The sequence below is a fragment of the Gopherus evgoodei genome, chromosome 3 (genome assembly GCF_007399415.2).
Source record: "Gopherus evgoodei ecotype Sinaloan lineage chromosome 3, rGopEvg1_v1.p, whole genome shotgun sequence".
Lineage (NCBI taxonomy): Eukaryota > Metazoa > Chordata > Testudines > Testudinidae > Gopherus > Gopherus evgoodei.
Window position 1 is genome coordinate 222022801 of NC_044324.1, and position 13931 is coordinate 222036731.

Here is a 13931-nt window from a genome sequence, read left to right on the forward strand (position 1 = left end):
ACTCTACCCATATATGGATGGAGGGGCTCCAAACGTGACCAGCTGGGCAATTACACCTTAGTGTGCTGGGGTTGTTCAAGGGTTTGTGTGCAAACTACTGGATGAGGGAGCTGGGCATGGGGGGCTCCAAAGAATCCCCATCAGGAGTTTATGTGGCAAGCCAAGGGGTGGGCAGACAGGAGGAGGTGGGGCATTAGGGGCCTGGGTGGAAGTGTGGGCCAAGGATCTGAGGGCAGAGCGCCCGGCCCCCATCAGTGTGTGTGACACCTTCCCAGAGCCCTCCCAACAGTGCTCTTGCCAGCTAGCAGAGCCCATGGGTGAGGCTCCCTGACCAGCCTCCACCTACAGCTGGCTTGGGTATGGGAGCCGGGGACAGGAATGCCAAGAGGCTGGCTGTCAGAGACAGAGGAGCAGCATCCCTACCTGATGTCATGCGGGAGGCAGGACTGGTCCAGGCTGTGCTGAATCACTGCCAGCTTACACAGGGTCTTCAAACTAGGGCCTATGGAGAGAAGGGCACACAAGGTGTTAGTGCTGCCAACATCCAGGAGAGAGATGGAATTGCTCTTGCTTGGGGGAAGGGGGAAAAAGGGCAGGCACCAGCTCAGGGTCCAGATAAACTACCATGGGCAGCAGCCACACGGGTGGGGACAGCAAAGATCTTAGGCCACTTGCGCAGCCTGACGGGGGCAAACCAAAGGCTGCCCCTGCGTGGAGGAGGGCCTGCTTGGTGTGAACCAGTATAGCTAGAGACAGAGCAGCTGCAGCCTTGCTCCAGGGCCTGGACTCCTGCAGGTCAGCTCCTATGTCTGTATTTAGGCTGCTAGAAGTAGGAGGAAGGATTCTGGAGTGCAGAGCCCCCTGTGACTCCAGTGGGAGCTGCAGGAAGCACTGAGCTTTTGAAGTCAGGCCACTTATTTAGGAGTCTCAGTCTGGCCATAGGAGCTGGCCTTCAGGTCCCAGGGTTGAGAGATCTGGCCAGAGGGCAGCCTAGGCCAGGAGGACACAGCCATGGTGAGGAGATGCTCACGTACTGAAGTCCAGGATGTAGAGGTCCGAGTGATCCATCAGGTCAAATTCGTCCCCCATTCCCTCCTCCGGAGACGGGCTGTGGGAGCCAATCAGAACAGTCATTGCAGCAGTGCTCCTCATGTGGGTTTGATGTTGCTCTGATTCTAGGGGTTAGGGAGGGACCCTGGGTCCTACCAATATACGAGGGACTACACAGCAAAGCTGAGCTACCAGGGGCCTGGGCTCATCCCCTGCAGCCTTCCCCACAGGCCCTTGGCATTTAGCTTCCATCCCTGCCACTCTGCTGAGGGGAACCATATCCTGGCACCAATCTGCCCACAACGTCCTGGATTGCCCCCACAGCCTTCAACAATCCTTCCCTCCTGCGGCATCTGACTAGGACTCAACTAGCTCCCTTCCCACTTCTGTATCAGAGGTTCCACTAAGACAGCTTTGCCTCCTTCTCCCACATCAGAGGCCCTGGAAGTCTCATTCTTAATAACCCTTCCCTCCTACCTTCCTTGGGTGACCACCTGGATTCACATCCCCTCTATGCCAATGACACTTATGCCTTTCCCTGCTCCATTCAGTCCTGTACCTGCAATTCTCTTAGCTGTCTCGCTGCCAACCCAATCAGCCAGGCAAAAAAAAGCAAAACCTCTTTCCTAGGAAACCTGTCTTTCCCTTCCCCATCACAGCCAAGAACGCCACCTCTCCCAGTTAGTAGGAGACTTCCAGCCTCCAGCTCAGATTAGACTGCTCAGTTATTCAGGTCAACTGCCAAATCCTGCTGGTTCTTCCTCCAACTCATCTTGGAAATCTGGCCCACTTCCCCTTTGCCTAGGCTCTGTCATCTGCTGAAGCCCCCTTCTCCCTGGCCTCCCAGCTCCCTTTCAAGTCCGGCCCAAGAGCTGCAGGGAGAATCATCATCTTCATTTGCTGTTTCAAGCCTATCACTCTCTCAGGCCTGCACTGGCCTCAGTTTGCATCATTCAGACTCCTCATTTCCTGCCTTCAGAGCTCTCCTCCTGCCTACAGCTCCTCCACCTACCCTGCTCCCACCCCACTGCAGGGACCTCCCCTTCACTTCACTTCCTCCAGTTAGAATCTGACTCTTAACAGAGATTTAAGGTGCATAAGAAAGATATGTCTGTGACAAAGTCACTTCTGCTCGCCACCCCAACCCCAGGTCAGAGGCCTCAGCCTTGCGACATCCACATGCAGACCCTCTCTCATTTCAAGTGCAAGAGGATCTGGCAGGAGCCTGTTCTTACACAGTGCTGTGAACATGGCTGGCCCTTTGCAGACTGGTAATTGTCACCCTCTAGAGCTCAGAGCACACACACAAGCCTGGGACCCATAATGGCCCAGGGCAGGAGCCACCTTCAAGCTGCTGGAGACCAGGTAACTCTCGCCTGAGGGAGGAGAAACCCAGGCATGCTGGGAAGGGGACACTGGGCTGGCACAGAATACAGATTTGTTTGCACAAGCATCTGCCCAGCCCTCTCCAGCTTCTCCCCTTCCCTAACACGCCATGCTCCTTGTGCTGCCCCCACAGCAGGTGGGGCCGGATGTTCCAGCACCAGCTGGAGAACTCATTACCACAGAAGGCCAGAGACACCTACTAGCAGGCAGCTGACTTGGGAGCAAGACGGAAAGAATGGCTGATGTCAGATCACTCAAGAGCAGCAGCACTTCTAGGGCCTTCTCTGCAGACAGTGTGTGCTAGGAAGCCTGAGCGGTGGCAGCTTTAGAGACATTGCTGCTGTGGGAGGCAGGCCTCTAACACAGGTTTCTCTGGAAGAACCGTTAAGCAGCAGGAGTTTAAAAAGGCCACACTGAGGAGACCAGCCAGCCTCTGCTTAACTCCAGAGCAGAACAATGGTGGGAGTAGTTGGTGCTGCATAGGCCACCCCTTCACTGACCTAGGGAATGCTCCCATCCCCGTCAAGTGAGCAGATGTAGAGTCAGGGCCAGCTCCAGGCACCAGACGAGAAAGCACATGCCTGGGGCGGCACATTGTAAGGGGCGGCACTGCGGCCAATCTTGGGGCAGCACATTCCAGCCGCCCTGCTGTGGTTCGTTTTTGGTTGTTTTTTTTTTGCTCTGGTGCTTTGGCAGCCCTGTCTGTAGCTCCGGAGCCCCCGGCCGGCTCCCTGTGCTCCGCCAGTCCCAGCCCAGCTGGGGCACGGACGGAACTAGCAATCCCAGCTGCTCACCGTGCTGCCGGGCTCCCCAGGACGCGCCACTCCCCGCCAGCTGCACCAGCCTCTGCCTCCCGCGCCACTCTGAACCCGGCCCGGCTGAGCCGCCTTTAAAGGAGCAGCTGAGCCAGCACATCCTGCAGCCCCCGGGGGCTCCGCCTGCCCGGCCGGGAGAAACACCCCAAGGCTGGAGGGGGGAGCCTCTCTTGCCCGGCTGCGAGGCGCGGCCCTTTGCCCCCCTGTGAGCCGCCTTGACCGCCCTCCATGCGCTCCCTGCGGCCGCCTCCCTGCCCCCCCTCCCCCAGCAGTCCAGAAGGCACTAGGAGGTTGGGGTTTTTTTGGCTTCGGCAGTCAGGTCACCCTTTTTTTTTTTTTTTTTTTTTTTTTTTGGGCGCTTGGGGCGGCAAAAAGCTAGAGCCACCCCGGATATAGCAAAGGAGCAGGACAGGTACTGGAATGGAATGCAGTGAGAAGCAAGAAAAAAGTGCCGGTCACACTGGCTCTAGGACAGGATTATTTACTCCTCTTCCACGAGGCACAGCACATTCAAGACAGTCCAAGTACATGTCATTAAAGCACTTAGAACAGTGGTCCTATAAACAGACCCAACCTTAACAATAGCAGAGCTGCTGCTCACTCAGCTACAGCAGTGAGGAAGCGGGCAAGGGCTGGGGAAAGAAGAAAAAGCAGTAACAGTAAAATTTAAGAGGAGGCACCAAGGTCAAAACTAACTTAGACTAGGAAAAATTAACAGAGGCTGATCAGCAAGGGCTGGGAAACCCCTTTCAGGGAGATCATCAGGGAATCCTTCCACCATCCCACGTACCTACAAGGGCTAGTATCCAACCCTCACATGCTCTTCAGGGAGGGTCCTGTCTTGTTAGATGTCTTGAGGGCCTGCCACGTTTTTGGAACAGATGCAATCAAGTGGAGAACTGGACGCCCAGAAGACTCTGGGAGACTTCATGAGCTTGCTGCTTGTTTGCAGTGTGCATCTGAGTCACTGGGGCGCCATTTCCATTCCTTGGGCTGCAGAGACTTTGCGGGTAACAAGTAAACAACATTTTCTTTTCCTGCCGGTCACAGGACCCAGGACAGAGAGCACTGACCCTCCCGCGGATGACACCAGCGTATGCAGAGAGCCAGACAATTCCAGAGGTAGAAGGGCTGCTCTTGTAGCACTCTCAAACACCACTCCAATACTCTCCCCAAAGAAAGGTGCTTCTGGTGCAAGACAAAGGCTCCAGATTGCTACAGACCAGTGAAAAGAGCAGTTGCTGAACTAGTAGCTATGGGGACTTCCCCAGAGTCTCACACTGCAATTCTGTAGCTACCAATTGCTAGTGCCCATCATCTTAGGGAAAATGCTTACAATGAAAAGCTAGATTCTGCAGACTCGAGTGAAACGTGGCCAAGTGTGACACCCCCTGCTTAAGTAGCTAGGTGCCAATGGCCTCATGCAGACATCAGCCCTGGGCCCGGCACTCTCCTCCCCAGGAATGGCATTGCTTGGCTCCAGCTCAGAACCTCCCTAAGTTCTTCAGCAGAAGACATGAAGGCACATTTGCAATAGTTTGCAGCATACCAAAACGTGCATAAGCAGGGCCCTGCTGCCCATGCTGCCCTTCCCAAGATTCCCTGCCCGCTCTTAGCAAGTCATATGTATAGGGCCTTTTTCACTTTCTGGGTCTCAAACAGCTTCTCTTCCTGGTTACAAGCTATTTCAAGATGCATTTCAGCCACTCCATTCATATCCCAAAAGAGGGAAGCTGGACAAAGTTATAAGCAACTGACAAAAGGTAATTAGGCTGGAAATGCTCATACGGCCTTAACCAGGGGGTCACTGGAAGTGTCAAAGTCAGAACTACTTCATCTCCATTCTAAAAGGGACACAGCTCAACAAGTTCAGAGGCCCGACTGGTTAAAGGAATGGTACCACTGATCTCTGCACCACTCCCAGCTCATTTGGAACCTGAAGTTGTTGCCATGTGATGGCTGTTCTGTGACCTGTGAAAGGAGTTCCAATTTCAGGCTAGCTCCTAGCAGACTGGCTCCCTCTGGTGCATTCCCAGGAGAGAAGCCAACACCTACGTGAGCCAGAGTGACCTGAATCCTTTCTCCCGACTGGCAAGAGGCACATTAATGCAGGACACACTGTCCCTGACAATCTGTCCTCTGAATAAGTACAGCACAGTCTCCATGGTGGAAAGCTATCATCAGATATTAAAAATGGTACGCAAGAGTCTGAGTTCACAAGTTCCACTCTAGCCTGGGATGGGGTAAGTTTAAAGTGACAAGGATGGATACTCTCAGATTTCAGCTGGCAGATGAGCACCAATGGTGACTTTGCACTCAAGTTCTGCCTGTCTCAAGTCTTTGTGCATGAGGATCGGCTGGTATGGGGCCCAAGGCAGAGAGGACACAGAATATGGAGGCAGCCAACCACCCCAGCACCAAGCGTAGGGGCAGCCTTACCATCCTGCTGCCATGAGTGATCAGTGCAGCGGCCATATTGGCAGAGACCGTACCTGTTGCTGATGGGTCCCATCTGTCCGAGCTCAGGAAAGAGCCCTTTAATCCTATCACGGGGTGGCAGGTTTCATAGCCAGGATAATCTAATCTTATCTCACATCCACGTCACAGGAAACCCTAATGCATCCCTTATCTTTCAGAGGGACAGCCGGCAGCTCCCATGTCTGCTGAATTATCACCACACACTGAGGGGGTTAAAGGAAGCCCGAGTTCAAGGCCAGGAGAGCAGCTAAGGGATGAAATGTCAGTGTGAACAGCTCCCAAGAAAGGGAGTCTCAGGACACATCCTCATCCACTATCAGCCAGACACCAGTGAGGCTTCCTGCTTCAGGCCCCATCTCCCACGTGGCCAGCACTTTGAGCTGCTTCCAACACTCTTGGGCAGAGAGTGGAGGCTGGAGAAATGGAGAGCTCTGGGCAGCAGCAGCTGGTTGAGAGGGGGCTCCTGGATGGAAAAGCAGGGGCAACCAAGCTCATTTGGAAACCCTGGTTCATTACCAGATTCCTTTTCAAGTTACACATTATATATTCCAGGCGAAAGAGACCTCACTCCTAAACAAACACACAGCCTAAGACAGCGATGCTTCTCCTTTAGAGGGTCCAGCAGAGCTGTTCCGCTCCCCTTAGGTACACAAGCACCCTGTAATGGAAGAGTTACAGGAGACCATCCCTCCCACTCACCTCCAAGGTCCTTGGGGTCTGTAACTTCTATTGGAGGGAATCTGATCTGGCCATACTGTAATCCCTGTGACCCAGAGGCAAAGCTAACAGGGCACTGTTCATGGGGTAGCCACAATATTACACCAATGTGTTTTACTTGGGAAGTCCCTGGTTAAAAATATTAGTACTGTGGCTGCAGTGTGCAGAGCTGGCTGTAGGCAGGAATGCCATGGGGTCGTGTGACAGCACTGGGGTAGGTAGAAAGTCACAGGCTGGCTGACACTTAGGTACCTTACATCTGTGGCAGGGCTGGGAGATGGAGAAGAAACTCACAGCCTGGTCCATCCTCTCTGCCCTCGGATCCCAAGCCCCACAAGCCTCAATGCAGGCTGTGGCTAGGACTCTGATGGATGCAGTGTGGGAGGGACATGGCTGAGATTTCCATGTAGTGCCTGGGGCAGGCTGGGCTGGAAAGGGCACAGACTGAGGGTCTCTGGATGGAGTGTAGGAATGCATTTGGACCACAGTGCACCAGATACACCGACTGCCTGGCCTAGCTTCTAAAAGGACTCCTCCAAGAGTCATTTAGCACTCAGATAATGAGGCAGCTGTCACAGCAGGGAGACAACAGTTCCTTGGGCTGGGAGAGGCGGAACAGAGAGGGGCCTCACTTTCCCTTCACCAGGAGCCAGCCGCTTTTGCCACGCAGCTAGGCAGGGGCTGCCTACTGTTACTGTTTTAGTTCTCCTCTTTAATCCCTTCCTCTGTGCTGAAATTTTATCTCTGCCCTTTCTCCCCACTTCCTGGTGACCTGCGGCCTCCAGCAGACAATCTAGACTATAGGGAGCTCTCCATTTACAAGGACTTCCTGGAAAACTTCTTATCAAGCCAGCCAGCCAGCCCCAGAACACACCTGATAACTGCCTGCAGGAAGTGAACCAGCCCCTCCCTGGCTAGCTAGCCCCTCTCCCCAGCTATGAGAGAGGCCTAGGAATCTTGATCTGCAGCAGCTCCTACTAGCTACCAAAGTTCGGTTTGAAGAACCAGTGTTGTTTGCATACTCTTGAAGCCCATACATGGAGAATGTGAAATGGCTGATTCTCAATGTGTCTTAAGGCAGCAGCTTCCTATCTGCTCAGCATAACCATAAACGGTCATAATGGAGACAAGAGTGCAAGAATGAAGGCTCTGTTAGGCTGGCCCTTCTGCTGAAGCAAAGTGCTTTCAGAGAAGAGCCTCGCTGCCTACAGGAGGCACCAAGCAGACTTTCTACCCCCACCCACCCTGCTCATTCAGCTCTCAGTGGACTCGCTAATCCGGGACCATTGCTTTGAAAAGCATCCTCAGCGTCACTGTTTCCCACACTCCAACTGTAGCAGTTTGGAGAGTTCAGCTGGAATCCTTCAGGAGCTTTCACCTGAGGCTAAGGCAGAAGTGACCCATCCTCCAGCCCCACACCTATCCCAGGGGCTACACCAAAGTCTGTTCAGACTGACACTGAAGTCCTTGCCTGGTCTCTGCCACCCATCAGTGCCCGAGGGTTCTCAGCAAGCCATGCCAAGGGCCCTTGGACAACCTCTGCCCAGAAGCATTTGATCCACTTCAGGCTGATGAGAGGATAAAAGGCGTTTCAAGCCTCTGAACTAACATGTGTTTGACACCTGGAGCAGATTTGCAAACAGGCTACACAGCCATAATCTGTCACTGCTGAGAGTTCAGAGAGCAGAGGGTCTGAGGAGGTGCTGGGGCATTTCCTTGCTTTTAGCAGCTACTAAGTCTCTTGGCCACATCCAGCTGCCCTGCATCCTGATGGGGTCACTGCCAATGTTTGACAACCAAATCCTTAACTCCAGGGCCCCCCCATTAGCAAATGAAAACTTCAGCCCTTGCAAAAGTGCATCTGGCCACACAGGAATTGTCACCCAGCTGTAGTTCACTGCCCTGCCATACAGCCATTGTGATCACGTGGAGGGTTTCACAAGCAGCTCTAGTGACCAGGAGTTCCATATTCATTCCCTGCTACTAGACGGGCAGCAACTTTCAGCAGCAGGGGCAGAAGGGATGTGCCCAGCAAGGGATACTTAGGTCTTGGAGGTTTACTACAGATGGACAGACTGGGTTCCACAGCAACAGTTTACAACATCACCTTTCTCGCCATAACTCCTTTCACTCAGGGCTCTCTTGTGCTGCACACCACCTCCCTTCCCAGAAGGTTAGTTCATTACTTCTATTTTACTGAAGAAACTGAGGCATGGTGAGGTAAGAGTGAGTCAGTGACAGGCCTGACACTAGGACCCAGAAGTTGTGACTCCCAGTACTCTGACGACCACTAGACCGTCCTTTGAGAGCAGGCGAAGGGAGACAGTGTGTCCTTTTACTTCTGGGTGATGTACAAAGATGCTTGGAATTTTCTCTTCCCTCTTTCGAGAAGGAGATGACCTAGAACTTGTCACCATTCCTCAGAGAGGTCAGACTAGATGATCATGGTGGTCCCTTCTGGCCCCAACGTCTGTGAGAGGCCATTAACACAGAAAGACAATGACTACAGGGCGCCAAGGTGCCCTGTACCCACATGGAAGAAACCCTGGGGACAATTTCAACTTGGCAGCTGCAGCAGAATGGGAAGGGATTTGCTTTTCCTGGTTCCAAGCGCATGTTGCCAAGGCCATACCCAGTAAGAATGCAGGACTGGGATATCGTCTTCATGGTACCAGAGGCAGAAAGTCTCACATGAACTAATCCTGTACTAATGGGGAGGAAGGAGTCAGGGCTTGGCACATACCGATGAGGATTCAGAGTCATCACCTTTCCACTAAAGGCTACAGAGCCTCTTAGTGCTTTGGCCAGACAGGCCTACCTTAGGGGCACCTGAATACCATGGGGGATAGCACGGTGCTAGCTGAGGGGTTCTGTGGGGGATAGCACGGTGCTGGTGCCTTAGTATGAGTTAGAGGAATCGAGTGGGTTTTAAACATTGGCAGATACAAAGGAGCTCCTTGCAGAGGTGCTTGGTCAGCGAGAGTCATGTGCGGGATAAGAAGTTAAAAAGGTGGTTCACTTAACTGGCCAATTCCTGGCTTTCAAGGGTTTAACTGGGCAGGTTGACACGTATGCAATCAAAACTGCTTTAATAGACTTTGTTGGTAGAAGAACCCTTGTTTACATCATAGGACAGTGTAATATGGGGTGTAACTATGTGGAGGAAGGATGAGCAGGGAGGGAATGTATGAGGGGAGACAGGGAAGATCCTAGCAGGTAGAGAAGATCTCCATTCTGATAAGCCATCTATGGTTCAATGTTCAAACAGAATCTTGGTGTGATGATCCGGAAATGTGCGTCAGTGCAGAGATCTTTTCTGCCCAGGCCCAGGACCCCACAACACATACATTAACAACCCCTGCTTGAGATGGGGGAGCAGTCACAGGCAGGCAGGGTGTGGAAATGAAGGGGGCGCTCAGTTGTCCGGGGATACAGGAGAGGTTTGGAGGGCCACCTATGCCACCCCTACTCACATTCTCCTCATTCAGTCTCCTCCCAGATAATACCCCAGGAAGCCAAATGTATTTCTCCACCCTAGTCTGATAAACCACTTCTCATCAGCCTGCTCAGGGTATCAGAACCGTAATACCAACAGTGACTGAACGCAACCAACCTTTTGCCTATGTTCAAAAGTCCTGGGTTATCTGGCTGAGATGTGCAATCCCCATGGGGCCAGGAAGGAGGATGACTTCATTTAATCCCTTTTATGTGAAGAAAAAGGAGCTGACTGCAGCCTGGGAGTGAAGGGAATCCAAGGAAAACAACTCTGGCCCAGTACTCACCTGGTGCCCCCAAAGAGGATGATCTTGTCCCCCACTCTACAGCAGCACTGCCTGCGGCGAGGGCATGGCCCTTTCCCCTTGGGGTCGATCTTCTTCCAGGAAAAAGATACTGAGGAAAAATACACAAGTCTGTCACTGGAACAGGAGACCAGGCGAGGGCTCAGCAAACCCCAAATAGCCCGAGTTACAGATATTTACAAGCGCAAGTCTTAGGCAGACTACCAAGTGTTAAACAATACAGTGCATCCAACACAGGGACCTGCCAGGCTGGTCCTAGAACTCTACCAGATGTAAAGAGCAGCCTCCCCACGCCCCCTCCCACCACAAAGAGAGAAGCATTCCTCTGTGGACACTGCATTCAGAAGGCCTTTATTCCAAGTGCAGAGGGAAGGTTCTCACTGAACTCAAACACAATTTGTGGGAGTCAGCGCAGTGTGACGGCGTTGTGGAGTCTCTTGAAGATACCCCAATCAGGGTCACGTACATGCTCTCCACCAGTAATTGACCCGAGGGAGATCTGAGCCCATCCACCCAGCCTGCCAAACTCACCTCTCGTGATTCAGGCAGGAAAAACAACTTTCAGACCCTTCCCATGTGAAGCAACAGAACGCTCTATCCAGCAGAAACAAAGCCAGTCTCTCTACACAGACCCAAACTACTTAGGTTCAGAACTGCAGGGATGAGCTTGGTTCAGATTTGCCAGAGAGCAGAAATGGGAGTGGGGACATGACCATGAGCAAGAGGCCAGCCAACGTCCCTTCCCCGTCAGTCATTCTCCTGAAACACAATTCTTCAGCATCTTCTCTTGAAGGGTGCACATGGATGCAGTGCCACCTGCTGACAGCTGCATTAAGTGCAGAGCCATTCCCAAAGAGTGACACGGATGCCCATCAGAAGAGAGGGCAGCTGTGACAAGGGACTGCTGAACAGGAGACTGAAGGCTGTGGAGTCCCATTTTAACAGAGGACAGCAAGGACAAACAGCTTTGAATGGATGTTCTGCTGAGGTTCCTGAAAATGTCAAATCCATTCAGGAAATTGCAGGTATCAACTCTGTTCAGCAGCCCACCCATTAGCCCATAGATCTGTCTCTGAAGAAAGCAGACTGCGCATCACTATCCCCTAGACAAGCGCTTTGCACTTCTATAGGCCTTCAAGTGCTACAAGCACTTAGCAAATATTAATCCAGCCTCATGACACCCCAGGCGGTAGGACAGCATCATCCTTTCTACAGATGGGGGACCTAAGAGAGACTGCGGAGATTTGCCCATAGTCATGGGCTGAACTCTACTTCCTGGCTCCCAGCTGTGTGCTCAGAACACTAGAAGAGTGGTTTGCGAAACAAGCCGTTCCTCTTGGTCTTCAGAATTAAGTCTTATGGTATCAAAGCAGCAGGGAGCTGGGCTTTTGGGAGGGGGTCAGGCTAGAATTCAAAGTGAATGGCTTCCCCCTGCTGAAGCCAGGATCTCCCCCACGTTCCACACTCTCCAGGGGAACCCTAGCCTAGCTACCATTTTTCCTTCGCTTCCTTGCTGAAGTTTCCTGCTTTAGATAATCTCGTTTCTGGACACAGTGCAGCGTATTGCCACAGAGGTGGCTCAGACTCCTTTTTTCTGGCTAAAAGTGCTTGTCCGCATTACTTCGCTCTCATTTGTATCTGGCAAAGTGATTTGAAGCCAGCACTATGGAAAAGTCACAAGCTGATTTACACCAGAACAGCATTTCATTGCCAGATCATTGATAGTATGTATCTGTATGTGTGTGTGGGTATTCACAAGCTCTTTGAGAGCCTGGACAGTGTCCTCCAGGATGAGTGTATTATATCCAGCATAAGGGGGCTCCGATCACAACCGACAACCTTGGGCACTACCACATTACAAATAAAGTGAGAGAAGTTTAAAGTCTAAATACCTGGATCAAATTTCCAGAGATCATGGAAGTGTCTGTTCAAACGTGCGTTGTAGCCACCAAATATATATAACTCCCCATTGTAGCCAACTGCAGGGAGCAAGGAGAAACATCAGCACACACAGAACAGAACCGAGCTTGTACCAGCCTCCCATCAGCCACAAATACAAAAGGAAAGAGGTCCCAGTTACTTCCCGTCCAACATGCCCTCTTTACATTTGAGGCAGCATGCACAGTTGGGATTACATTATGCATCTGCTTTCCTGCAGGTCACAGGTCATTGTGCATCCCTTGACATCCCCCCTTCTACCCAGAGAACTAGACACCCCTTTCACTCGCCAAGCAGGCCAGGAAGGCTGCGCACACCTCTCCTCCTTCCCATTTGTCCTTACTAAGCCCTCCCACTCCCCCTGTCCCCTAGAGAGAGACAACTCACATGCCGAGTGGCTCCTCCTGCCTTCAGGGAGCAATGGAGTAGGAGGGGAGTCGAGCCAAGAGTTTGTTTCAGTGTCAAACACTTTAATTCGGTTACAGTAGATCTCGTTGTTGGAGTGAAAGGGCCCAAAGCGATCTGCTCTGCCACCAAATACATACATCTTTGTCCCAATGATGGTGGCCGAGTGGAAGTCTCTCCAGCGAGCTGGTGTGCCCTGGAACAAACACAGGCTGCTAGTAAGTAACGCCAGTGAAAATGCAGATTACCTCGGGAGATGATATAACTGACACTCGGTGGCTGAGTTCAGAGATGAGCAGCCAGCCCACAGAGAACTTGCACTCCTGCAGGTCCCAACCAAGTGAGACAGAAGCTACACAACAGGTCTATGCAACAACCCTGAAGGGTAACAGAGGTGAAGGGTTCTACATGGTCCAAAGGGATAAACAGACACTGACCTTTGCTGGGATTAGAGTCCACATCATGCTGCTGGTATCCAACTTGTGGATGTCATTTGAGAAGCAGTCAGCCTGGAAGAGAGCCCAATTACCCAACTGTTAGGCAGACCAGGACCTCGTGGCCTTCAGGACATTAGCATGGCCTCGAGACCTGTAATATCCTCTGGAAACTGGAAGTCCACTGACTCGCATCTGATGTCAAACTCATTCGACGCACAGGATGGACGCCTCTGGGAATGAAGCAGCTGCCCAGGATTTCTTATCCCTAGCATTCAGCAGGTGGACCCAGGCCTTGTTTACTGGACATCATCACAGCCCACACTGGATCTGGAATAACTGAATGGCCTCCTGGGCTTTTCTCTGGTGCTCATCACTGTAATATCTGAGTGCTTTGCAAACCAGAGTCTCCAGTCAATAGCTGCACAAGTATCCACTACTTTTGGGTGCCCAACTCAAAACGCCTAGCGCTAGATTTTTCAGAGATGCTGAGCACCCACAGCTCCCACACGGTTCCAATGGCAGTTCTGAGTGCTCAGCACTTCTGAATGTCAGGGCCCCACTGCCTGTGAAAATCCTAGTGTGAGCGGTACGTCTATTGCCACGTGGGAAGTCTGTGGCAAAGCCTGTTTCTCCTGGGTCCCAGACCAGTTCCTTAATTACAAGGCTATCCTAGCTCTTCCCGCAACTCCATAGCTCATGCTATGTTCTAACTTTTGCTACAAGCGAGGCAAGGATTTTAAGACAACAGCCTCATTCACGGTCCATCCTGTGCAATGGGAGGAAAAGGTCCCGCAGACAAGAGACAGTAAGTGATCACGTAGTTAAGGACTGCATCCTAATGCACATGCACAAAGGGACAGAACCAAAGTGGCCCAGGCAACATTAGGAATTGCCGGAATGAATTA

At 52.2% G+C, this 13931-nt stretch overlaps 1 protein-coding gene across 5 annotated transcripts in view; it reads right to left on the reverse strand.

The window, feature by feature from the left end:
* Positions 1-13931, reverse strand: part of KLHDC3 (kelch domain containing 3) — a 36467-nt gene that overhangs the window by 1195 nt on the left and 21341 nt on the right. For 2 of the 5 annotated variants that reach the window (XM_030558177.1, XM_030558176.1), the window contains exons 5-10: positions 13027-13098; positions 12572-12785; positions 12139-12225; positions 10229-10337; positions 1035-1108; positions 424-502 (exon numbers count right to left, since the gene is read on the reverse strand). In XM_030558177.1, coding sequence (XP_030414037.1) covers positions 424-502; positions 1035-1108; positions 10229-10337; positions 12139-12225; positions 12572-12785; positions 13027-13098 — 635 coding nt within the window. The other 3 variants (XR_003999800.1, XM_030558178.1, XM_030558179.1) reach the window with 3 other exon arrangements.